This window comes from Filicampus tigris, chromosome 7, assembly GCF_054856515.1.
Source record: "Filicampus tigris isolate MCC_2025a chromosome 7, RoL_Ftig_1.0, whole genome shotgun sequence".
NCBI classification, from domain to species: domain Eukaryota; kingdom Metazoa; phylum Chordata; class Actinopteri; order Syngnathiformes; family Syngnathidae; genus Filicampus; species Filicampus tigris.
This window is the reverse complement of record NC_141223.1, coordinates 18,419,589-18,446,862: the sequence shown is the minus strand read 5'-3', so window position 1 is coordinate 18,446,862 and position 27,274 is coordinate 18,419,589. Positions and strand designations below refer to the sequence as shown.

General features: G+C 39.6%; 1 protein-coding gene across 1 annotated transcript in view; it reads left to right on the top strand.

Annotated features, from left to right (window-relative positions):
* ptgir (prostaglandin I2 receptor) overlaps positions 1-26,100 on the top strand; it is a 28,286-nt gene extending 2,186 nt beyond the window's left edge. The window contains exons 2-3 of the mRNA XM_086035891.1: positions 1-959; positions 24,281-26,100. Of these exons, the coding sequence (XP_085892017.1) occupies positions 126-959; positions 24,281-24,583 (1,137 nt within the window). The 5' untranslated portion in view covers positions 1-125 and the 3' untranslated portion in view covers positions 24,584-26,100. The remainder of the gene's footprint in view (positions 960-24,280) is intronic.
* The last annotated feature ends 1,174 nt before the right edge of the window (positions 26,101-27,274 follow it).

Sequence of the window (27,274 nt, the reverse complement as noted above, 5' to 3'; positions counted from 1 at the left end):
AATGCTTTGGTGGGAACATTCTGACCATCCCTGCCCTCCAAATGAAAGCAAGACCGCCCCGTTGCCTCTTTGAACATCTGGGAGCCTTTTAGATTCCCACCAGTGACTCATCGTTGAATACAAGCATGGCTTGTGACGGGCTGTGTCCCAACATCACGTGCAACGGGAGCCTCACGTTGAAGGGTGACAGCAAGCCGGCGACCAGCATCATCATGTTCTTGGCCGGCGTGGTGGGGAACCTCCTGGCGCTCTTCATCCTGGGCGTACACCGCAAAGAGCACCGCTCCACATCGTCCGTCTTCTCCATCCTGGTGACGGGGCTCGCCCTCACCGACCTGCTGGGCACGTGTCTCCTCAGCCCGCCCGTCTTCATCTGCTACGCCCGCAACGTGTCCCTCATCGGCCTGGGCGACGAGAGCCTGTGCCAGCTCTTCGGTTTCGCCATGAGCTTCTTCGGCCTGGCGCCCACCCTCATCCTCTGCACCATGGCCGTGGAGCGCTGCCTGGCCATCAGCCACCCGTACTTTTACTCCATGCATATCCGTCGGAGCTTCGCCAAGGTGGCGCTCGTCGCCATTTATCTCTTTTCCCTGGCCTTCTGCCTTCTGCCATTCGCCGGCATCGGCAAGTTCAGGCAGTACTGCCCGGGGACGTGGTGCTTCATCGACATGGATGCCACGGGGGACGCCAACGGCGTGCGGGTGCAGGCCTTCTCGTTGACGTACTCCTCCCTCATGGCGCTGATCATCATGTCCGTGTTCGCGTGCAACGGCTCGGTGATCGCCAGCCTCTGCCAGATGCACCGCAGCCATTTGATGCGCCGAGGCTCGGCCGGCTCTTCGGGCAGGAGGAGGAAGCTGAGCCTGGCCTTGTTCGGCTGGGGCGAGGAGGAAATGGACCACCTGGTGCTACTGGCGCTCATCACGGTCATCTTCGCTGTCTGCTCGCTGCCGCTCACAGTGAGTACATACTTTACCTAGTGTGTGTGTGTGTGTGTCAGTGCAGGAATGTTGTTGACCACATCTTCATATGAAAGCAAGCATTGGTTTAAATTTGTCAAAGGCTTTTTCAAACAGGTTTTAGATGATTGCGCTGCTCTGTGTCAGCACCAGTTGAAAACCAAGATAGTAGAAGTACATATACTGTGTAAAAAAAAAAAGTAAAAAAGCCACTGTTAAAAGTAAAACTACTCCTTTATTTAAGTCAAAGTAAACGGTACAGACGCCAAGTTGTTGTTGTGACTTTTGGCAAGTTAGCAACAGTCACTCATGTTATTTGTTTGGCACGGCTTTTACGCTTACCTGTTTTCTATCCGGGCTCGGTAATCAAGCCTGAGCGGTTTGAAATACTTCGGTAAATAAGTAAATACTATAAGAAAACGTATAAGTAAATATATATATAAAAAATACATACATTGTTTTCAATTGTCAATTATATACAATACTTAGAAAAAAACCCACCCCAAAATTAGCTAATGATAGCTAAAAAATAAACCTTACCTATATTGCTTTGTCACCTTTATATGTAGATTATTTGAATGCCAGAAGCTGCTTGTTTTTTGGCTAGCGCATGACACAACACATTCACCAGGAATCTTGTTTTTCCAAGTCTGTCTCATCACCGTTGTTAATGACATTCCTCCATGTTACTGCTGTCCCGGTTTTTCCACCTTATAACCATGTCCTTAGATAGAAAAAAAAAGGCTCAGTTTTGAGTGACACCATAGACGAGATGTTAAGAAAGTAAAACAACACACTGTGCATTTCTTGAGAAGAATCTTTTATCATCAATAGCTTTTAAAGATATTTTTCAAATATTCTAAATAGACTTTGTGGACACCCTGTGCATCATAAACAGCTCTCAGTAAGATACCACTGTAAACTACAAAAATACACGTTAAATGAATACAGTACTTGAATACATTTTGTGTCTGCCGAGTGTAGAAAGTGAGAACTACTGCTGGATTTTACAATGGTTGTGCTTTTTAGATTTAGCTTTATAGGTAGATAGATAGATAGATAGATAGATAGATAGATAGATAGATAGATAGATAGATAGATAGATAGATAGATAGACAGACAGACAGATAGATAGATAGATAGATAGATAGATAGATAGATAGATAGATAGACAGACAGATAGATAGATAGATAGATAGATCGAATAGATAGATCGATCGGTTAACTCACACGAACTTCTCTGTAAAACTCTGTATTCAAAGTTACTGGTACTTTATAACTGGATAATGGTCTGTCAGCAGACTAACACATTTCTCTCTTTGGTGCATACCGCAACCTGCTGTACATATACAGTCAATGCAGTCTGGGTCGTGTTTCCGTCTTTCTTCAGCAAAATGGGCGTTCGTCAATAATGGATTGTGAGGTCCGTTCGGACTTAACCAGTGTAGTTATGACTACACAGATGGATGAAAATCCACTTCCGTCTATGCTTAGTCCGTCTTTTTTTTTTTTTTTTTTTTTTTAAGTTTCCCCTCTATCGTCCAACGTCAGCAAAACGTGAATAGACGGATAGACAGACCGGTCCATCGGTTAGACGGAATGTCAGCCTCTGATAAAAGTCATAATTCCAGTACGCTCTGAAGGTGCAGAAAACGATAACTAGTGATTGTGTGCTAGATGTCGACAGTACATCCTGGTGTCGAGGGAATGTGGTAATAGCGTTTCCCTGCTGGATTGAATTGAAAATCCACATGGCATGACGGATTACCTCAGTCTGCCAGGAGAGCAAAGCAGTGACCTCAGCCTGTTAAATGAAGTTGCTCCTCTGCCTGGAGATGGTGCTGTGCTGTAGAAGCTCTAAAATGGACTGCAGCTTGTTTAGTGTCCTCCTTTCTGCCACAGATGTCAGGCTGTCCAACACTGTGCCCATGACACAGCTGTCACTTTTCCTGACACTGCCCCCCTCCGTCTTCCTCTAGCACACAATCGCCTACACAAGGGCGCTCGCCTGGTAGACTGGTAGAGCTTCTACAGAATCTTTTTGCAAATGTTAAAAGAAGCCATGAGTCATTTCAGAAAATACAGGCAGCCCTGTCCTTTGCTGCAAAGGATGTCATTGTTGTCAGTCCAGTTCATCCTTTCATCCAGCTGCAAACCCAGTTATTTGCTCATCCGTGTATATCCACACCGACACCATTTATGCTATCGGATTCAGGGTGAGGTCTGGGCCTCCTGAGGTCCACCACCATTTCCCAGGTCTTGGTGGTGTTTTGGTGCAGCTCATTGGAGTTCGACAATGTGACAGAGAAGGGAAAATAGGTGTGCCTTAAGAATGTCACCGCATTCACCACACTGGCACGTTGCCTGTGTTTGTGTTGGTGTATGCACATCAATCATCTCGAGCTATTATGTGGATCTGTTTGACAAAGTGTGCCATTAAAAAAGTAAAGCCATGCAGGACAGGTCAGTCAGGTTAATAAGCGTCTTGTCCATGCTCCAACACACAAACTTCATTTTTTTTAAATAAAGACAAATGTAATTCAACGGCTGTGGTTACTGACGTTTGCGTTCAGGTCATATACGGGAAGCATTAAAAGTGCTTGATCCTGTTCATCGTTGCTCACCCAAAGTCTCATGTTCTGCTCGTGCTTAAGACCACCAAGCATGAGATCATACGTGTCAAGTAACTGAGAGGCCTATTTGAGGGAACGTTTGTAACATCACCGTGAACGTCGGCCTGTGACGTCCCAAAGCGGTTCCGATTCCCTGACTTGCTTCACGTTACAACCCTGATCCCTTTGTTCTCGTCATACGCATCAGAAACCGGTCATTACTGATTTCCGAGACCTGTTTTGCACACTGTATTCACGTGGCCGTAGCCCAAAAATTTGTTAGATGACGGCGGCGGCAGCGAGGAGGTATGTAAATACCAGCTGCAACTTCATGACCAACACGAAATTGGTTCACACTATTGCAAACAGATGTGTGGGAAAACGGCTGATTGCAATTGATGCATGATTCGGCTGTCGGGACTAATTTAGGATAGCCGGAGCAGATTCCAAAGGGAAATATTCATTACCCAAAGAGTTCCCCATCCAGGAATGAGTAATGTTGCTTTAGGGATCAAGTTGCATAGTACTTGGGTAAGAAAGGAGTCCACAACATTTAGCATTCCATGAAAGCGCATTGAATATGTAACAGAAATGTGCAATTGCTGACTAGAAAGTTTTTCGACCTGCACAAAAAAAAAAACAGAAACACGATGTGTGCATGACGACGTCATTCATTTTTCCCATGGACTGGTTCCCTTGTATTTATTGGTAATGTCACTACTGACAAAAGCAGCAAGGTGAACGCTGAAGTGATTCGAGTCATATTGCTGCTCATATTGAGCCAAATGCCTCAGAATTCAGTGAATGGCGCTTCACAGTGCAGATGGAGAATGACACAGAGCTTAGTTTGAAAGCAACCTGTTTTTTAAAGCAAAGACATGGAATGTTGTGCAATTGCCATCTCAGTCACCGGACCTGAATCCGACCGAGCATGTATTTCACTTGCTGAAGACAAAACTGATGGGGAAATGCCCCAAGAACAAGCAGTAACTGAGGAAATCCAGCATCTGGTGATGTCCATGCGTTCACATCTCGTTCGTTTCGTTTCAAATCCATTATGATGGTGTTTAGAGCCAAAGAGATTGAGAATTATGTCGAAGTACAAGTATTTATGGAGGTGACTATACAACAGTTAGCTCTGACTAAGCACAATTTGAAAAGAGTCATTCCACACTCTAAAAACCATTTTGGGTCAAAAATGGACCGATCCACAAATTGGGTCAATTTGACCCACTGTCTTGCGTTGTTTTGTACAAAACAGCCAATTTATGGGGATGCTTTCTGCAAAACAACCCATAAAGTTGGGTCAAATTGACCCAAGTAGTGGATCGGCCCTTTTTTTTTAACCCCAAATTGTGTTATTATTAACAACTGTTTTAGAGTGATATGCATGAGTGCTGTTCTACTGTACAACAGCATTCTGACTTTTAACTTGATATATCACTACGCCACACAGGTGTTGTGACCGGTTAATTTGGCTTACATTAATGGACGGTGGTTATCTGAGTTTACTGCGTAGCAAACAACTTTATCAGCTTTATTGGATGGGTGCCAATAAATATGCCAGCACATGCAAAAGAGCTGTCACAATGAAAAAGAGCTGTCACTTGCAATTCCTTATGTCTCAACCCTAACCCTGATTTAGCCTTTTCTGACATTTTGCCGTAAGCATGGGAAAAGGTTAGATTGCCCTGATTGTCAGGTTCGCTGGTTGGTAGTTATTAAGACAAAGGACGAGGGACGAGGGAGCTTTCATGCTCTCTACCACCTGGAGCAGCATCCTGGAGGGTTGAACGGACAGCGAGGGGCGTGACTTGCCTGTCAATTCTGGCAGGTAAGACACGCCCTCATGGAACATCAGCTGATTAAGACGCGTCACAACAACACGAGTGACACTTTGATGAAGGCGGAAGTAACACGTCGAAACATGTCAGGTAATAAAACGATCTGAAACACTATTGTCTGTTATAAACAAATCAGTTAAAATATAGATAATAAGAAGACAAAATTAACTTATACAACTATGACAACAAAACATGGTAAATAAACCTAACTGCAGTCAAATTGTGATTAATATTAAAACAGCACACTGTGTCGATATCTTGTATATAGACAAGCGTAAAAATGGGAAAAACGTGAGGCATTATTGAAAATAAGCCTACTTCACACCAAATAGATAACCAAATCGCCATCAACAATCGCAAGTCTCCCCCACTAATCCTTGAGTCCTGAATTAGCTTCCTTGGCAAGCATGCTTATAAAAAGACGGTTGCATGCTTCTCTGTATTTTGTCCTCTTATCGGAAGTGATATTGTGTTCATTTGTACTACATAGTTTTCATGGCTTTTGATGACTGCTTATGGTGTCTGATGGCATCAATATGCAATTTAGTGACGCGTAGGACAGCTGCACTTAATGTTCTGTTACTTGTCACAATGTTGGAGTCTGTGCTTTCAATGGAACTCGTGTTAACCACGCACATCAGGATTTGTGCTTGTAAATATTGAACAGGTTTAACCTATCTGATTGTTGGCCCTGACTGTTTTCCTTGCAGATTGGGGGAAATGACTCCTCACACACCGGAATAAATTGCTCAAGACAATCTGACAGAGTCACCAGAAAATCAGGCCTTTGCTGACTTTGATTGGAAATGGGAAGAATGCTAAAAATGCGTCCCGATTATCAGTATTTGTGGACATCACTTAGACATCCCAGTGGTTGTCAAGAAGGCAGAGCAGCAGTTTGGGTTCAGGAGAGCTTCACACGTTCTCAAAGAAAGCTGACAACCTGGTTTCCACCTGTTTAACCTGTTGCTGCTATAAAGAAACCTCTTGAAATACTTAACAAAGAAAAGGTCTCGCGGTAACATAAGACTGGCCTAGCACAACATTCAACTGTGCGATGTGTCTTATTTTTTTTGCTGGCTGTGTGCTTGTCAAAGGAAAACTTTCACCTCTTGTAGGTGAGACCGGACAAGTACTTTGATAACACATAAAATTTGATGAAAAAATCTTACGTGCAAGGAGTCAGTTCAAATGTTACCTGATCCTGTTTCCCCCTTCGGTGTGGTCATATATACACATGCACATGCAGTTATGTATCTTGTGTTGTCTCACAAAAAATTGATTAAAAAATACTGTGAGAGGAGAGCATATATATACACTCATACACTTATATACATATATACATACATATATACAGCATGTTGTATGATGTTGTGTAATGTCCTATGTGGCTCCATCTGCCTTCCACCTAGTGTGCAAGCAGAATTAGGGAAGTGTTGCTTTCTTGTGATGTCTGTTTCAGGAGTTCTCTATCGAGATTCTTATTTTTCTCACGCTTGTCGCAACTTGGATGTAAAATATCCTCCACTACTGATTTAAACCATCTTTTTTTTCTAGTCGAAATATACAACGTTCCCAGTGCGATTACAGTGGACAGCGTGTAGAGATAAGACAGCTTTGACCAATGGCCGCTGAACGTTATCACCGCAGATGGCCTGTGAACATTTGTTTGGGAAACAGGCGTTGTTCACACGCAACGTTTTATACCCCATGCCATTACGCGTATACAATTATCGCTTTGTGAGCCTTTTAAAGCCTGTGATAGCGATCACGCTACAGGAAGATAGAAAGCTTCCCTTGAATAAAACTTTGTAGTGTTCCAGTACCAACCAACTCTAACAGTAAAACTGAAGTGTGCTAAGTGGACACAATAATTATCTTTTGAATCAGAAGCTAATAGTGACAGATAATTGTCTAATGAAATGTCTTCCACATGCCTAACAGTGAATACTCATAGTTAATGTGCCTGTGTTTGTGAGTATGCATTAATTGGGCTTTATAAGGCATCCTGAAGGGACTCCGGTCTGCTTTTAAGAACTGGAAAAACAGTTAACAGTTGAATCAATAATTAAACTAAATAGCTCTTTCTCGCACATTTGTGATGATTACTATGCTGTGTTGTTTATCTCTCATTAATTTGTCCCTTTCCTCATCACAGTCATGTTAGGGACAGGTACAGATTAATCGACCACCCTCCACTACAACCATCACTGCTGTTCCCATGTCAACCACCAGTCAATATTCAGTTCAATGAAGTATTATTTAAAGGGCCTGGATGTGATTATATTTATAAATCCTGCCCCCTATTTATTTTAGATGTTATTGAGGAAAGTCCTCACAAGTCATATTTTAAATTAGTGTGAATCATTAAGATGGAAACTCGCTGAATGTTTTTGGGTCACGATGAAACGTTCCCATTAGTGCTGCTGTTGTGTGTGACTCAGTCAGCATGCCAATATTGAGTTCATTAGTGTTGGGTGAATCAAAATTGTCCTGCACCGAATTAAAGTGAAAGTGCCACAATAAGTAGCAGCAGTAACGAGATGAAAGACGCTGTTTTGGAAAGAAAGGTCGAGGTGAAAAAATAATAAATAGCATTGTAGAGCAGAATAAAATTAAATAAATACATCAATAAAGAAGATAAATAAAATATGTATCAATCTTCAAAGTTAAATATAACTGAACTATACACAACAAATTCACTGTACTGGATTAAAAAAAAACAAAAAGTGTAAGCCACTGCAATACCCATAGTTTGAGTATTTAATTCAGTTATTCTTTCACATACCACTAGAGTGAGTCCACCGACTCCACTTTGAGAATCTATAAAATTTGTACACCATGCTGTCAAAGTTAAGTGCTAATTTAATATAATGACTAAAGCCAATAAAACAACTAACTTCACTTTAAGTGAGTGGAATCTCCCAATTTCCGTCAGTGTTTCTGTAAATATATTCTAAATTGCCGCTATTACGCTTTCCAGTTTTCAAATATCAGGGAATAAAATGTACTGAACAAATGCGGGGAAATTACTCTCACTGCACCTCTCCTTTATACCACAAAGAAGCATAATCCACCATTCGGTCATTTGTTTAGCAAGTCCAAATTAAATACACACCAGTATTTACATTGCGGTTGCTGCTGGTTCTTCTATTACACCAAAGACATCACAACCTGCTCTGCACACACCATCCGTCTTTCTCTCAGATTGTAAATCATTTAAGAATGTAAAGAAGAAGAAAAGGAATACTTGTTTTGTTGCGCCATGAGTATGGGGAAATGATACTTGTGTGGTCTAAAGAGCTCTTGGCATGATACGGTTGTGCAAGAGGAGGCATTAAATAGTGACCTCCTTCAGAGCGTTGCACCTCATGAATATGAACGTCTTGACATGCGAAGCAGGAAACAGACATACATAAACAAAAGCATGTGCGCATACTGCAAAGAAAAAAAATGATTGCAACGGCAAATATGGAAAAAAAGGCAGCCTTCCACGGTTTGAGGGGCCATCAGATTACCTGTCACTCACTATATCACTCTCATATATACTACTGAACTTTTCTCATGCAGACTACTGAAACGTTCTTGCACACAGTACTGAAATGCATAGAGATGCTGTCAGCCATAAGTGATTGTATGGAATCACACGTCCTAGTTTCATGTTGACAATGTGCAACTTCGAATTAAGGTGACAGTTAATTAAGACACACATTCAACAAACTACAGGTAACATAAACAAACTTGGATGATAATGATTTAGCCTACTTACGACGGAAACATTTCAGCAAAACATGCCGCAATAGATCCTGGGAACCGAAGGGCAGCCAAAAAGTGAAAAAAGTGCACAACAACAGCAATTTTGTTTGTTAGTTAGTTTGTTTGTTTGTCTTGTTTTTGTGTTGACAAAGCCAAAGAAACCATGCAAAAGCAAAAATGATGCCGTTTACTGTAGTTAAGTTTATGGTAACTGTGGGTGCTATTTTTATTTTTTTTTAAAACACACACATTACAAACAATTTTTTGCTTTTTTTTTAGGAGGCTGGAATGGATGAATGGAATTTGTACTCATTTCAGCCAGAGGTGCAGTCTTTCCCAACCATTTGTAACCATATGAGTGTTTTTGCAGAGCAAAACATGACACTGACGTGCAATAGCTTAGGCGTGGCTCAGGTGATAGTCATGCTCCATAATGTCCCCTTTGTTTCGCGCACTTTTGTTGTCCTGCAGCTGCTGCCTGCCTATTAAAAAAAAAAGCTGAAAAGCTTCCATGGGAGGAAAGATGATTCACCTAATGTGTTCTAAACAATTAGGATGCCTCTTCTTTATGGAAGGACATTTAAGCCTTCATTCAGCATGCACACATCTCATGTTTGCCATGAAGATGAATGCAAACATTGACTTGCAGAAGTGCTAACCTGCAATTTGTCCGTTGACCGTAGTGACTTCAAGAACAAATGGTTAGTGTAATGAGGTTAGTCGGCACCCGGGCTTCCATTAAATGGTGATGAAAGGCTGCGCGGGACATTTTTGATGATAGATGAAGGGCAAACACTGCAATCTAGACAGCAGACTGATCATCTGTGCTGTGGATTTACTATGTTGAATTAACACTATATAAAAATGTGACCTCAAGATACCATCTTTTAAACAATGTGGATGGTAAGCATGCTCATAGTAAATGCAATTGCATCTTTGTTGTTGCCATGGCAACCTGGGTCACTTACTACAACGGTGCCTTGAGATACGAAATTATCTTTCCCTATTGTAATGAATGGAAATGCCATTAATCCGTTCCAGCCTCAGCAGTAAAACAGGCCAAATTGTCTAGTGGCGAACTAGGATGGATGGACAGAAAATTATGGATACTTTGTGGACACCCTGTACATTATAAACAGCTCTCAGTATGAGGCTGCGGGATTGTACACCACTGTAAACCACAATACAGGAAGTCCTCGAATTACGACGTACGCGACCTACGACCTTTCGACTTTACAACGCCCATACATCTTCCGCCACTTTTTCCCCAACACCATAGTGACTACGGTTACTGTACATGCAGTCAATATTCGGTTTAAGGTCAAAATTCAGATTTCTGTAATCTTCTGAATAACCCATTTACATGAATGAGCGGACGGAGTTGCTCTGGCATTTGAATAAGCCACTGTGATGGCGACACACAGCCTCAAGATTCAGATAGACGTCATTTCCTCTTGTTACTTTCAACTGTCAATAAAACACGGTTTCCTCCTTGCTCCAAAAGTGTGTTTGTTTACCTCTGCTTGTGTATTTGCAGTGGGTTACAGTCTAAATAGCGCACTTTCCGCATACAAGCACTTCCTGTACTACAAAGACCAGGATTCCTTGCGGTTGTGCGTGTGCAGAGTGTCTCGATCATGTCTGTGCGCGCCAGCAGTATCTTTGTCTTTTTCGCACTCTCCTCCTCCTTCTCTAGCCACCTCTCAGCAGTAATGATAATTACAGCATCTTATGTTTTTATTTTAATGTGTTTTCGTTTTTTTAGCCTAAGTATTTTGAAGTAAATTTCGACTTTAACGGTGAAATCCGACATACACGGAAATTTGGGTTACATCGCCAGTGTAGGAACGGAACTCGTTCGTAAATTGAGGACTTCTTGTAATATGTACGCATGTTAAATATACAATAGTAGTAGAAGAGTAGATATAGAAAGTGAGAACTAGAGCATTATTTTACAATGGTTCTGCTTTTTACTCAATTCGATAGCTAGCTAATGAACTAGCTAGCTAAAGCTTGCTAAATAGATAGATAAGCTAGATAGATAGTATCAGACATACGGCTGCTCCTCAGCCGGGCGATGTTGCTGTGCAGTGGATGCTCTGGATTGTCCATGACGGACAGAAACTTGCTCGACAACCTACTGATCGCTGTAATAACTAGATTAACTGCCACTAACTTCATAAATTAAACACACAAGAAGCTACTGGAAAGAATCGCACTTAGTCAGTGACCTCGATCAAAGTGTGTGTTGAAAAGGACACATGAGCTCACTTTCACTCAGCACACTCAGTTTACTGGCAACTGCCAAAACATTACGGGAATGATTTTGTGTTCTTTTATGTAAAGCGTTTGTTATTTTTTCGGCTGCCAATCGTTTTGTTGGGTGTGTCTCAACTGTGTGTTTTATGTTCAGCTTTTTCAGATCCTTATTGTTGATAACCTTTATCAATGTGGCCCATGTTCTTGCTTGCCTAGCTGCTTCCACCGAAGTCTGCCTGTGTCAACACTCCATGTCACACTTGTAATAGTTGCACACAAAAATATTCACATCCATTTTGATTCATTATCCACAACACATGCTTTTTAGCGCGTTTGGTTGAGTAAATCACGATTTAGATGCCAGTCATTGCTCTTAGGCATGTACTGTAATGCATATCTTTAAATATAATGTAGGTCAGAAACCATTAAGAAACACTCTTGTTCATACTGGACATTTCTGCATTCAAAGTGAGTCAACAGAAGTTGACTCATTTTTCTCAAAAATTTCAAGCCCAACATGGATGTAGGGCATTCATCTCCACATGATTCTGAGAGTTGCTTTGTGATGAAACAATTGTGATATGTTAAAAGACACTCCCCCTTTAAAAAAAGTGTATTACCAAGGGAGGTGTTAAATAGCCTGTCATTTTAAGATTAAGCTCCTCGACTTTTTGATTTAAAAGGATTCATATTTCACTTTAATCCTTTAGTCACAACTTTGTCTGTGATTAAAAACATACCAAAAGGCACATACTCAACTTCCTTGCCTATATTAAAACATTTGTCTCCACCTAATCTGCTAATAAAAGTATATTACATCGGCCAGATAATTAAAGATCATTGATTTGAGCCAAATGTGTTTGTTTTTGGGCCTCTCTAGGAAGTGAAGCGAGAGTAAACCTCTCACCGTTAGTCAAATAACGCTGGCAGAATCCTATTGGGCTTATGCCGACGTCTGACTACACAAATGTAGCCCGATTTTGGGCCTACAGACGTGTCGCAGACAAACATAGTATGTCGTAGTCGATTTTGAGTTGAGTTGCCGTGTAGTGTGGCATACTCAACGATTGGTCGTTTGGTGTCTGGAACGCTTCTCGACCACCACCACGGAAGTCTGGCATCTCAGAATTTTTGTTCGTCTTAACGCATAGTGTGACGTGTACCACGTCATTCTCCAATTGGCAAGATAGTGCACTCCTACATGTGACGAGAGCCTGGACGTGGCTGGCACATACAAACAATCAAAAGTGGAAGTTTCTAGACGGAAACGCTAACGGACGCCTGTTTAAATAGATAGGCGATTAATATTTGGTCCAGCTGGATAGACAGACGGTGGAAGAGTACCCCAGCTGCAGACGCAAGGCACTAAACGGACTGAGAAATTTCAGTAAAATGCCCAGCCCTGATAATTAATGATCTTCATCTATTGTACAGTATGTGAAGACACTAATAATGTAATAATTTGTGATGATTTAACAATGGAGGAAACAGATACATATCAATGTGCAACACTTTCAAGTCAAGTCAAAAGGGCCAAAAGAAGAATGGGCACAATAACAGCCGTATCAACAACGGTAATTGTCTCATTTCTAAAACTCGATTTAAATTGACATTTTACAACAATCACTTGTACAACATTCCTAAGAAATCACAATGTCTCTGCAGTGGTCAGCTATTTTCAAAGAGAACCCAGGCTCTGTGGTTGTGCCCATCTGAACCTGGGGAGCTACCCTTGTGGTACTTGGGGCCTACCCAGTACCCGTGGACATCATGTCGGTGACCCCTGTAATAGACATTGCAGTTTAATTCACTTTTTAAATACCCACCTGACCAATCCTTAGAGCCCTAGTAAGCAAATAATTAATTCGAAGGATCATAGAGCTCAAACATTTAGCCGATTTTCTGTCGAACTCAGAAAAGAAAAGCAACATGGCTGAACTGTGGAAAAAATACAATTAATACCTTTCATGTTTTCCCTGAAGACAGCATTCCATGTTTTTTTTCTGCTTATTAAAATTGCCACCAGTGGACAATTTTTAGAAATTGGATTTTGCAACGAGAGTAAGAACAATTTTGTGTTCATCGGGGCCAGGCCAGTGTTATCAGCAGTATGAGACTGAGCCAATAAAAATCTGGCACAGACATATCACAGTGAAATACAACACCCTCACAACAAATAAAAACATATGAGAAGCATAATAATGTCCATCATGTATTGGTGTGGCACAAATACAATTGTTTGAGGTGGACTCATGTTTACGCCAGTGCAAGTGATGTTTCAAATACAACTTTTGCCTACTTAATTGTCATATGAGTGCAAACGAAGTTGTATTTAGAACTGTTTGTAATATCAAAACATGTTTTTAGTTCCTTTTTTTAACATCTAGTCATAAATTCCCCTTTCTTTCGAATTTTCAGTCAAAAATAATTGAAATGGGTTAAACTGTGGCAATCATAAAGTCGTTATTAACAACACAGAATGTTTTACGCAACAGCATTTGTGTTGAGTAAAATAAATGAAGCACTAAAAAACGAATGAAACACTCTGACGTTGTTTTATAATGTTTGTAATGTTTTTTTTTACTCATTTACTCATTTTACTAATTTTTCTAAAAATGTCCCATACAAGGACATGCTTCGTATGCAAAGGGATAAGGCACTGAATGTTAACATTTAGTTAACATAACAAAATTGCTATCCCGGATTACACACACAAGACAGGCTGGGCGTGTTTCTAAATGGCGTCCTGACTCCTGTAGCATTATCCATGGTATTTCATGTGTTGAACCACTAGAGGGCAGAATATGCATGTGCAGTGTGACTACTGGGAAGCACATGAAAAGCGTTTGCTTTATAAAAGAACCCAACACAATATGTTCAGTCTGTACTTGACCCGGTTAGGGACGAATCAAGGGACGAACGAAAACCCACTTCCGTCCTTGCTTAGTCCGTACTTTTTAATATACTTCTCATCCATCTGTCCACAAATGGGTATCCGTCGACCGTTCCGTCCCTGGGATGGAATGCCCAGCCCTGGTGTTTACAGTAAACAAACTGAACGCTTGAATTTTTGTATTCGATCCAGATGTACACATTTCAATGTAAAAGCAGAACTATTGATCTAATTGTCTCATAATTACTCATCTTTTGATGGCTACATAAAAAAGAAATTGTTCTCAGTGCTCCAGCCTCCAACACTTAGAGGGGAGTGTCAGTGTGATTAAGACTGTTTTCTTTCCAAAATATTTTGGTGTTGCATTACTTTTGTTTTTACCCTGGAAAAGTCAACTTAGTCATTCACACAACAAAGAAGAAAAAACAAAAGCAAAGGGGGATAATTACAACCAGGCACTGTGGAAGATTCTGTGGTTTTTCGATTATGGGCTCAGTGAACTCTCTGTAATGTTTACCAGCTACAAGAACGTGAATGGTAGAAATGATTTTATGCCTTCCTCAGCAGCACTATCCTAAATACAAGTCCAACTTTCATTTCCCCAATACTTTTAACTTGTGGAAGGAGCACCTCAATCGTCTTCATTTCAGCCATCTTGCATCCATCTTGCTGCTTGTGATATGCCATGTTTAGTGCTGTTATTGGAACTGGTATTGACCAACTCCTTGTTTTCAAAACTAACTCAACCTTTGTACCATGGAATTCCCTAATGGATCAGTGGTAAGGGAGAAAATGGCACAGACATGATTGTTTTTTTTAAAAAACTAATACTTTGAAGTTGGTCTTTTTCAGTGAAAACACAACAATACTGTACAAAGATTAGAGCACCCATCCAGTTATGGCTATGGCTAAATGATGACATGGGTGGTAATTTCACCATGAAATATCACAGACACAGTGGTGCCTGGGGATATGAGTTACCCAAATTAAGAATTTGTTGTCACTCTGCCATATTTTTGCTTTGACTAGCAAGTAAACAATTTAAATCCGAGGACTGTGAAGTCAACTCACTTCACAACAAACAGCAGTTTAGCACATAATGAACAATTCTTCAAAAAAATAGGCTTTGAGCTGTTTATTGTCTGTTCCAGTTGAGATTCACTGCCAAACTAAAGTCCATTATCTTAATGCTAACACATAAATGGAAAGACCAGAGACAGGCTAAAGAATAGCATCAAGAGTTTTATACTGCCTCTACTGGCCAAAGGCAGCACTACAATGTCCATTGAATTGAAGCAAATAATGTGACATAATCATTGAATCCAAATGTAATTATCTCTGAATATCCTTCTGTGATACTTGATTCGTGTTGTGGCCTCATTGGCCTCTAAACTAGAGATAGATGGAATATGTTATCCAGCACGCCCCGCGACCCATGTGAGGATAAGCGGTATCGATAATGGATGGATGATCTAACACTTAACTTAATTAAAAAAAACGTTTATGTTTGTTTAATGGCTTTTGAGATTTGCAGCATGTTGTTTTTTTAAGTTAGTTTTTAAATTCTAACAAAAGTCACAAATCCTAAAATTGGCAACTCGGATTTGACTCGTGTGCCCTACCATATTCCCATGCACAGTAATTTATTTAAAAAAAAAGTGTTTCCCGCAAGACAAAAATTGCATGTTTTATTTGTCTTGGTTTTTACTAGTCTTGACCATATATAAACATACAAACAAAAGCGAAAAAAGGAGGGGTAAAAAGTCAATTTTCCACAATAGGTCCCCCGAGTATTGTGGGATGCTAAATGTAAATCCAAAGGAATCGTAGGAGGGCATTTAAACATTTGTAGTTTAATACCGAAAAGAGATTAGATCTTTGCTCTCCTCCTGGATTCAAACTTAGATTACCTTTGTCTGTCTGAAACTTGGCTGCAGAGCAGCGTACCAACGAATACGATAGACATCCCAGGATACCAGTGCTTTAGGAAGGACAGAAATATGGGCAAGGGGGATGTGTTTTAATATACATTAGGGATACACTAAAATGTCATGTAATTGAACTGAGAACCCAACTTGAATGCCGTGGTCTGAATGTAGTCTTATCCCCCTCGATGAATTTTAATGTGGTCGTTCTCTACAATCCACCATCTCATAATGCCTCCTTTTACGATGAATTACATATGTGACTAAACAACTTGAGATGTATCGAGAAACTATATGGTATGGTGATGTTAACATCAGCTGGTCTGACAAGATTAGTCAACAAAAATCAAAAATAGTAATGACCAAATTCAACTATTTACAAATGATTACAGGGCCCACTAGGATAACAAGGCAAACCAAGACACTTATTGACATGGTTTTCTCAAATAAACCAGAACGTATCACAAGGACTTACAATCTAATAACAGGACTCTCAGACCATAATTTGACTTTGACAGGTCGAAAGGAACATGTATAAATAATTCTATCATTATGGCCAGTGAGTTTAACTCTTATTTTTTTGCAATCAGTAATGGACTTAACTAAGGACTTTGAACTATTGCAAGTTTCAAATGATGTAACTCAAAATGAATCTATTAATTATTTTCACATTAACGAGATCCAGGAAACAAGTACATTGGAAATAATTGCTAAGCTGTCCAATTTCAAAACAAATGATATGAGCAGTTCCTTTCTGAAGCATCATTGTCAAGCCACACTGGCTAAACCACTGACACATTTGGTTAACCTTTCGATAAGATCTTGCACACTTCCTGCAAGATGGAAAAAGGCAGTCATTTATACCAGCATTAAAGTCAGGATGTCAGAACTCAATGTGCAACTATCTGCCAATATCAATTCTTACCAATATTGTCTAAAGTTATTGTCCTTTCTGAGAGGTAAGAATTAAACCAAGAAAGTGCTGAGCCTGAGATACCAACACATCCTTCAAGGCGTTCTAATAGTATGTTATGATCGACGGTGTCAAAAGCAACACTAGGGTCGAGTAAGAGTAGTATTGATGAGGTGTCGGGGTCCATAGTCCATAGACTAAGATCATTAGTCACTTGAGCAAGAGCCATCTCAGTAGAGTGATGGGCTTTAAATCCTGACTGAAGAATTTCAAATCGATTATTAGCGGGCATGTAGTCACTAAGCTGTTGCGCTACAACTTTTTCGAGAAATTTCGCAATAAACGGGAGATTTGAAGCCGACCTATAATTACCGAGGTTCTGTGGATCAAGGTTTGTCCGCTTAAGCAGAGGTCGAATAACAGCGGTTTTAAAAGCTGCTGGTACAGTGCCCGAGGTGAGTGATAAGTTAATGATATTTAATGAGTTGATAAGTTAAATTAATGATATCATCATAAGCTACTTTTGTCTAAATTACAACATTTTAACATTTCTAAACAGAAAATATGTTGGTTTGCATCATTTCTTCTGATGTTTCAGTGTGATAAAATTGGTCAAGACAAATCTCTACTTCTAAATATAAAAATGGGTATCCCACAGGGCTCCATACTCGGACCTTTGTTGTTTAGTCTCTTTATATATCTATATATAAATGACTTGCCCACAATCTGTGCTGATGTCAGTTGCCAGCTGTATGCGGATGATGCAGTTCTCTATGCACCCGCCAAGACACCACAACAGGCTGCTGAAGCTATATTGACATCTTTGGTCAAGGTCATGCCGTGGCTCAGTAAAAATCAGTTGGTGCTTAATGTTTCAAAAACGCTATCAATGTGTTTCTCTATTAAAAAAATGAATCCAGAGCAAAGTTTTCAGATACATTTACCAAATGAAAAAACACGAACTGTAATGGAATTTAAATACCTTGGACTAGCACTCGACCCCCAACTCAAATTCAATCCTCATATACAGGAAATCTCAAAAACAATACGAAGGAATCCAAACTGCTTTAAATTAGACATTACATACCTAGCCAAGCCGCCTTACTGTACATGCATGCTATGATTTTCTCTCATATGTTATACCGCATGACAATTTGGTCCCAAGTGGCTCCCACTGCCACCGAGTCCATTTGTTCCCTGTATAATCAAACCTTAAAAGTAATGGATAAAACAGCAATCAGATACCACCACTTCCATATTCTCCAAAAATATAACCTCCTAAGCTTTGACAGCTTTAGAGATTTATGTTTTCTCAAATGAATTTATGAGTGTATAAATAACTTAGCACCTGAGCCACTCAGTCAATTTGTAGAAAGGCAAAGCAGCCAAACCAGAAACTCTTTAAACCAAAACTGTAAAATTCCTTTTTTCAGGAATACCTTTGGACAATCAGATTCCTCCTATAAAAGTTGTAAACTGTGGAACACACTGCCGTCAGAAATAAAATCCATTTTGCATTTTAAGACTTTCACTTCCAAAACTAAAACTTGGCTAAAGAAGGAACAAATCTGTACTCACCTGTAAATAATGTGTTTTTATTGAATTATAAAACATGTTGTTTTTGCTCTTATTTATTTGATATAAAGGTTTTAAGTTATATACTGTAATCGCGATATTTGATTATTGGTTATTGAGTTGTCTGTATTGTTAATTGATGTATAATTTATGTCCTATACTGTACTGCAATGTTGTGGAAGAGCCCAACTAGGGACCGGAGTTGAGAACTAGCGTTAGCTATAACCTCTACATGCAAAACATCAGCTGCAAGTTTCTGTCTATGTTTGACTGCATTGTCCCTGTCAAATAAAGATTTATTATCATTATTATTAGAAAGTTAACATTATACATACACCTGTCGCAATGGAAATATTGCATTACACAATAGAGACGAAATAGTGCAACTTCTGTACAAAGGAACAGTTCGTTGTTGATTACATAATGCACTCTATTTTTTTCCTCCAGACACCTCGCCACCACCTATTGAACACCTCGCTTCTCTCTTCTCCTTTCACTTAACCCAGTTTCAACACTAGGGTTTTTTTTCACCCTCCTTGCTCTTTTTTTCACTTCCTCTTTGCTGCGTGCCCGAACGTGTGTTTGAGTTCAGATGTGAGTTTCTATTACTCTAAGTTGTCATGTCATGTCATCTTCCAAACCGCTTATCCTATACAGGGTCGCGGGGAGTTGCTGGAGCCTATCCCAGCCGTCAATGGGCGAAGGCAGACTACACCCCGAACTGGTCGCCAGCCAGTCGCAGGGCACACATAGACACTGTCACTGAGCGGGAATCGATCCCACGCTGCCCGCACACAACTCAGGCGTGTGTACCACTACACTATCAGGGACCTTTACTCTAAGTTATAATTCACAATTCCCCAAAATAAATAAATACATTGAGCAACCACTGCCATTTTGGCCCAAGAATGATGAGCCAAAGTACTTCGCCGTAGCTGCTCCAGGAGAGAAAAAGCCACTAATGGATGCTCACACACTTGTTAACCAATTGCAGTGTCTGACCATACACACACGCACACACACTATTTGATGTATACTGCTTTCAACGCTAAGTGAGCAATCTCAATGTAAACGCGCCAGAAACTATTTACAACATAATGACGCTCCCTTTTCACTGACACACAAGTACACTTGTGTCTAGATATTATTTGAAAGTCAACTATGTGATTATAGAAAAGTGGAAAATGTAAAACTAAATTGGCACCTTTGAAGTGCCACTGATTAAACCCAAATAAAGTTAGCTGCTCTAGTAGGCTTTTCCTGGCATTTCAACAAAAGCAATATGCTCAAAGCATTATGGTTTCTGTTTATACTCTATTTACAGAAAAATATTCGGGAAAATTTTAGAAATATTGGAAAAGAATTACAGCAGAAATATTCAAAAGAAATCTTCAAAATATTCAACAAAAATATAGAAGTACTTTATGACATGAAAAATTACACAATATTTGGAGATTCTGAAGAATATAAAATATTTGGAAAAAAATAATAGGGGAAAAAAATACAAAAATATCAGAAGAAAACAAAGAGCTCTAAAAAACAATAGAAAAATTCCTTCACCTCATTCTAGCACCACATCTGTTTTGATAGATAGACAGATAGATGCCTCTGATTGAACCCAGATCAATTTCCAATGTTCTAGTAGGCGTTTCCCGACATGTTTGGACAGACAGGCACATACAGTGGCTATAAAAAGTCTACACACCCTGGTTCAAATGCTAGTTTTTTGTGATATTACTGATCATTACCATGACCTTTTTTGAGAGAAAATCTAAAACAAAACAAAAAAATTTGATAATGTGATTTCATAAGTGTGCACACCCTCATATAATTGGGGTGGAGTGATGTTCAAAATGAACCCGTGACTTTCAAACTCAAATGTGAATCAGCATATATCTGCCACCATTTGAAGTGCCCCTAATCAAACCCAAATAAAGTTAAACTGTTAGTTAAACTAAAGCTTTTCTTTACATTTTTTCAACTTTCTGGCAGAAGCATTAAGGTTTGTGCTAATGCTAATCTTGGTATGGTTTTCTTTTGGTGATGAACAACCATTGTTATGTTTTGGAATTATGGACAAAAACCTCAACCTTGGTTTAATGGAACCATGACAAAATCTCCCAAACACGTCGGTCGACGTTTTATGTTTGGATCAAACCAATGTTGAATCTTTTGGCCATAAACAGACAGAAACAAAAGATTCAAAGGACAGTATGGGATGCGGCTCCTGTATTGGCTCTCATTCCGTTTAGTGTTGTGCAAGTAGTTCAAGTATGCCTCTAAAAGGATCTTTGTGTCTGCACATTGTTGTAAATGATCCTCACTAAAAGGCCATTAATGTGTGCGCGCGTGTGTGTGCTGCATAATGATTGGACAGTCAAACAGAATCAGGAAGCGGGCAAGTCATGGAAGAGTCCTCCAGGGCCTGAGCTGGTAAATAACAGACAGTAACGTAGACATCCATTAGCATGCTCCATTTCTTGGAAGTTGCGGCCATCCTCACCACCTTGTATGACGCATCCGGGCCGGAGCACACCGAGCTTGCACACTCGTACGAAATGTGCCCAGAATTGGTGGAGGTGTGAGAACAATTAAAGTGACGGCCGCAATGACTCACAGCAGAAATAATTAGACGAAAACATTCATTAATGTGTTTGCTGATTGGAGAGTGTTACAGTACACTGTGTGTGGTTGCTGTGTACAATGACATTAAGATACACTCCTGGGCGCTTCATTAGGTACACTAATCACATCCGTGAGAGGGGAAGAACATTAACTCACAGGTCCTACTTCATTTGGGAAAGTTTTTAGCCAACCGATTGATTCCTAGTTTTTTTTTTTTTTATTTGTTTTACTTATTTAGAATATGAATCAAAAATAATTAAATGAATGTTATTGCTTCTTCTAACATATTTATTAGGGGTGTGCATCTCTCCAATAAAAGACGTTTCGATACATTTTTCGATATGTAGTACGACACAATATACAGTAATTCGATTTGGTTTGATTCAGCGGGATTACAATTCGATTACTGTTTTTAATCATCGCTTCCAGATTTGAGATTCAGACCTATATCCGAGTTTCTTAATAAAAATTAACTAATGTTGAAAAAATAATAATGATATCATCCTCCAAGTTTTGAGAAAATCTTTTAACTAGTACAGGTTGTTGTTTATGTATTAATTTAACACATTTTTCTTTTGTATTAGTATTTATATTACTTTATTTTAATGAAACATTACTTTTTAAAGTAATTTATGTTATTTTGATTGTATCTTTTCTGTCTTGAGTAAAGCTTCGAACTTGGACAGCTTTTCCACAATAAATGTATTTTTCCGAAAGCTTTCAGTTTTTTACGTTTTTCCATTGGCAATTTAACGTCTTCATTTTAACTTTGTCTCACTTTTAAAACGTACTTTAGTTTTAAGAGATTTTCAGTATTTTAAGTCATCTTGTTTAGCTCAGAAAGATTGTTGTTAATGTATTAATTTCAAATCATTTATTTTACTTTATTTGAACTAAACATTTATGTGTAGTGAAGATTTTCTGCCTACTTAACTTTTAGTAAACGATAGCTTTTCGTGAATGACTAACTTCTTTATTTTAAGTTATTTTTGTTTTTTCATGAAATTATTATTTTCTGAATGTTTTCACTTACTTTTCTTATTCCATTGTTTCACTTTTTTACTTTTACCCATCCGGTGTATATACACGGTGTATATCGAAGCAAGTGCTCCCGTTGGTTTGGGATGGTAATCCAACAGAACAAGTCACGGTTAAGTTGACCACATGATTGAGGGAGTGTAAGGAAAACATTTCTTTTGGACATGCAGTAATGTAGTTTGAGGATGCTGCTACAAGATGACAGGATGATAAATGAGTCTGCATGAGTGTACAAAACAAACAATGTACTTTCCAATTGGCATCCTTCAGCATGTCCCTCCAGACTGTGTCTATTGGCCTCGTACGTTTCAGCCTCAGGCCAAACACATTCATATTCTGGTGTTTAAAAAGCATCTGACACCTCAACACTTATGTCCCCGCCGCCTTTGGCAGCTGGGATTTGTGTCCTACTGCGCGCCGCGTGGAGGACCATAAGAGGCTGGGTGGCATGAACGGGCAGAGGCAACACTGCAGGGTGGCACAGCTCAAGAGGAGCTTTCTGGCAGCACTTCGCGATGGACGATGACACACACTTGAAAGAAAAGAAATTGCTCTATGGAGTGATGAGAACTAACAGTACAACTAGTCATTGATGGGGGTTACGTTACAGGCGTTCCTTATACACTACGGTGTATGTTTTATTTTTCCCTGCATGATGCATTTTTCTGACGGGTGCAACTTAATCAACGGAGCGACTTATGGTGCTTTCTTTTTCCGTGTGTTTTCACGCAGTGCATCAACTCACAGTGAAATATTTCATATGAAAAAAAAATCGTGGACTAAATCAGCAAATTGGCACACTAGTTGTGACAGCGGATCGCTGTTGCTTGTGAAACTCAAGAAGTTCAACACTACCTCAAGTCAACACGACCAACTTCCTTAAACGTTAAACACACACGGGCGTTGTTTTGCTTCCACTTTTTGGGCCGTGTGACACATAGAATGACAACTCTCTTCCATGGATTCTCCAGTTGTGCAAAGTGCTTCAGTAGAGAGTTGCTGTTGTTTTGCTTTTTACGCCCGCGACCCCTCACCCCCCGCTTGTGACCACATCTGTGTGAGTGTAGATGTGGACTCAGGGCTGGACTCACTCCCTCTGTTTCTTCTCTGTCATCGACTGATTGATGATGGAATGAGGCCTTAGCAACAGGGAAACATTTACGCCAGTAATGAAAAAAAAATCTATCACAGACGAGACTGCAGGGTTTGTTGGGTTTTTTTTCGCAGAGGTTATGGAGATTTGTTGATAGAGCAGAAGAATGAGGTGAGAAACGGTGTTCAAGGGCCAGCTGTTGTGTGCGTTTGAGAGCTGCTGCTGTCTGGCTGCTTGGCCTCTGCTTGGCCACGGATTGCGGTTTTGGCCATTAGGCACCACTTTAAGTAGGCTGCTTACCAGGAAAACAGAACTACCGTCTCTACAACTGTTTGGCTCGGAGATTTTGCAGGGCTACTTACCAGAATTGCAAACTGGCCAATCACATCCCAGTACAGAACAGAGTTCAACATTTTACAGACGAAACTGTAAGTTACAGTTTATTTATCTACTACAATTACAGTACTCAATAAACTATTTGACTTGTAGTCTTATTCACTGCCAAGGACATATTTATTTGTCTTTTCACAGTCCAGCCATTCAATCCCAGGAACTTATTTAAATTTTTTTCAACATTTTTTCAAACGTTAGGGTAAAAGTGGGTCTGAAAATGTCTGGCAGTGAATGAGTTAAGCAATCACTGACAACTTCACAAAATTCTACCAAACAAGTGTGGTGTAATCATGTTAAGTTCTTTTCCCGGTAATTGCTCAGCCCTAAAAAAAGCAGCGATGAACCCAAAAAGACCCCCCTCAATTAATACTGACACCTCCTTCCCATCTTTTCAGATCGCCGGCTTCATCAACGCCATCCACCCGTTTTGCAGCGACGACGAGAACCTGACCGCCTTCCGGTTCTACGCCTTCAACCCCATCGCGGACCCCTGGGTGTTCATCATCTGCCGCAAGTCGGTCCTCCGACACCTACGTTCATTGCTGAGCTGCCGCTTCGGCCAGGGGGCCGGCGTCAAGACCCCAGCCCAATGCTCCGCCGTGCCCTTGCCCCTGGAGCGCCACGTGATCCAGAGCAAACCTCCGGATGTGACGCAGAGCGGCTTCTACTTAGGTGTACCCACGTCACCCACTACATGATGGACTCGATTGTGGCGTGTGTGTGTGCGGGTGTGTGTGAATGTGACGAAACACCCAAGGGGAGCTAAACTATGTTTGACATGTCCAAACCTGCACTGTCCTAAACAAAGCACACTGGCTCATGAATAGAGATTAATGCACCATCTATAGACTGACTGTCACAAGGCGAGGTGGCCCTTGGGAGTTAGCGCATCAATGTCATGTGGTCGTAGAAGGAATAGCATATTGTCCCTATGGTCATAACATTAGGTACACCTACGTAATCTAATGGCGACTAATGCAGGGTTGGGCAACTGCTGGAGGAGGACACAATTTTTCATCAGTGCTACTGGTGGGGCCCATATAGGACCACACACTTCCTAACCAGATGTACGGCAAAAATGCTGTATAAAATATGGAGAAAATATATACTTGATAATACATTGTTCAATGCCTGTATAAGATCCACTATCCTAACTCATCAACGAAGGGTTTGAAGTAAACAGTAAAATAATCACGTACTCTATATATTTTTCCAGTGAAAAGAATTCTCTTGCATAAAAAATTACCGTTCAAGGACGACACAAAACTGCTTAACAAGAAACTAACATTAAGTGCAAGAACTCCTTTTGAACATATTTTTCCATATAAATCTATTGACTCAAAATTGTAATATTGCGGTACTGTTCGTCCTGCATGTCATTCCAAATCCACCCAAAAAGTATCAGGCCTACTCAGGTTGTCGTATAAGACCCAGTGTAAGCGCAATATTTGTCTGCCATCTAGTGGTGATTGGTGATATTACAACTTAAACTACAGTCAACCCCTGCATAGTACTGACGGTTCGGAACCAACAAATAGTTGTTTTTTTTTTTTTTTTTTCATATTTTTTTCACATTTTGAATTTTTCTCAGGTTTTCCGCGACTGTTCCCTCATTTCCCCAGTTTTGTATTTTTTATTTTTATTTTATTTATTTTTTTACGTACCGGTATGTTTAATGTTTTCAACATTTAAAAAATAGTTTTTGGGGCTTTGAAAAAAAATTTTGGGTACCTGTTGCCCATCCCTGATCCAATGCAAGACAACTTTTGATTGACACTTCTCAGTATGTCGCAATACAGTTTCCACAACCACAAATTAAAGGAGATTCAACCCAAACCATTTTTTCCAGAATATGTTCTATGCAGGCACACTAGTTGAGATATGGCATTCTGATTAATATTGAGTTTGTTTGATAAGTTAAGAAGCAAAATGCACCCACTTTAGGCCATCTCAAGGGGCGGCCATTTTGTCACTTCTGTCGACTGAAGATGACATTGAATTTGCTCAGGGCTCGGATAACGACCAATCACGGCTCACTTGTTTTCTGAAGCTGAACCATGATTGGTCGTTATCAATCGAGCTAGCTAAAAATGGGTGGATTTCTCATATTCCACAAACGCAATATTAATCAGAATACTGTGTTTAGACTAGTGGGCCTGCATAGAACATATTCTCGACAGTGGCCTTTATTATGATTGAGTCTCAATATTACATATATATATATATATATATATATATATATATATATATATATATATATATATATATATATATATATATATATATATATATATATATATATATATAATATAGACTTTCATTGTTGAAAAGTGTACATTGTTGGGATTTTATGTCTGCAATTATCTCTATGTCACCGCATGGACATTTGGTTTTCGAAAGAGCTTCTGTAGTGTTCCTCTGTAACATTTGCAGCTGCGTAATGTGATTTGTTGTGAGAGAGACTTTCAAACATGTACTTGTACCTTGGTGTTATGTTGTGTGTTTTGTACAAATGCTTTCACTTTTGAAGTTTATCCATGCATGGTGCGCAACCCAAGTACTTGTTACGACCTGTATTGAGAATGAATGTAAGATTTGATTTGTAAATGGTAATGTAAAGTACATTCATTTGGTATAAATGTGAAATTAAATGTTACAACAACAAAAAAGTATTGCAATGCATGTATACAGTGTACAGTATGTGTCAATTTAGCAGATTTTGATATAAATTTGTAAATGTGGATTACGAACCAGTGTAGTAGTACAATGAAATGAAAATGTTGTATGTACTGTTACCCAATAACCTGTTGTTCAAATATTGTTTTAAATAATGTTACAGCTGGAAAAGACACAACAAAGTGGCGAAAGATATTTGATTCATAATGACTGTTGCCCTTTTCACTCCATATATTGAATATCCAATGTTACAAATGTGTATGCTCAAAATTCTGCTAAAAGGTACGAGGAAAGGAGCACAACAGCCAAGCTTCATTTTGCTACATTTGATAGCTGTTTGCTATATAGGTGTTAGCTGATGTTTTTTCTAGCTAGTAATCATTTTAGGTGGTCAGAGACAGCAACACTGTTTGAAATGAGAGAAGCTAACTGTTGTGTCATGTGTATGTGTCAATATTAAAGCCAATGTGCTACTGACAAGCTAACTGACATCAGGATGCCAATTAACATAACTCCTATTAGGATACAAAAAGGGTGGATTTTGTATATTAGTGTTTAAAATATTTACACAAGTCAATTTTATTTCTTTTTGTGTTTTCCATGTTGCATTTCATATTAAAGTCTCAAAAAATGAGCCCAAGATCTTTTTTTTTAATTTAATTTTTAGTACTCACCACTATATAAGTGACTGGTGTACTCCAGAAAAATATGCA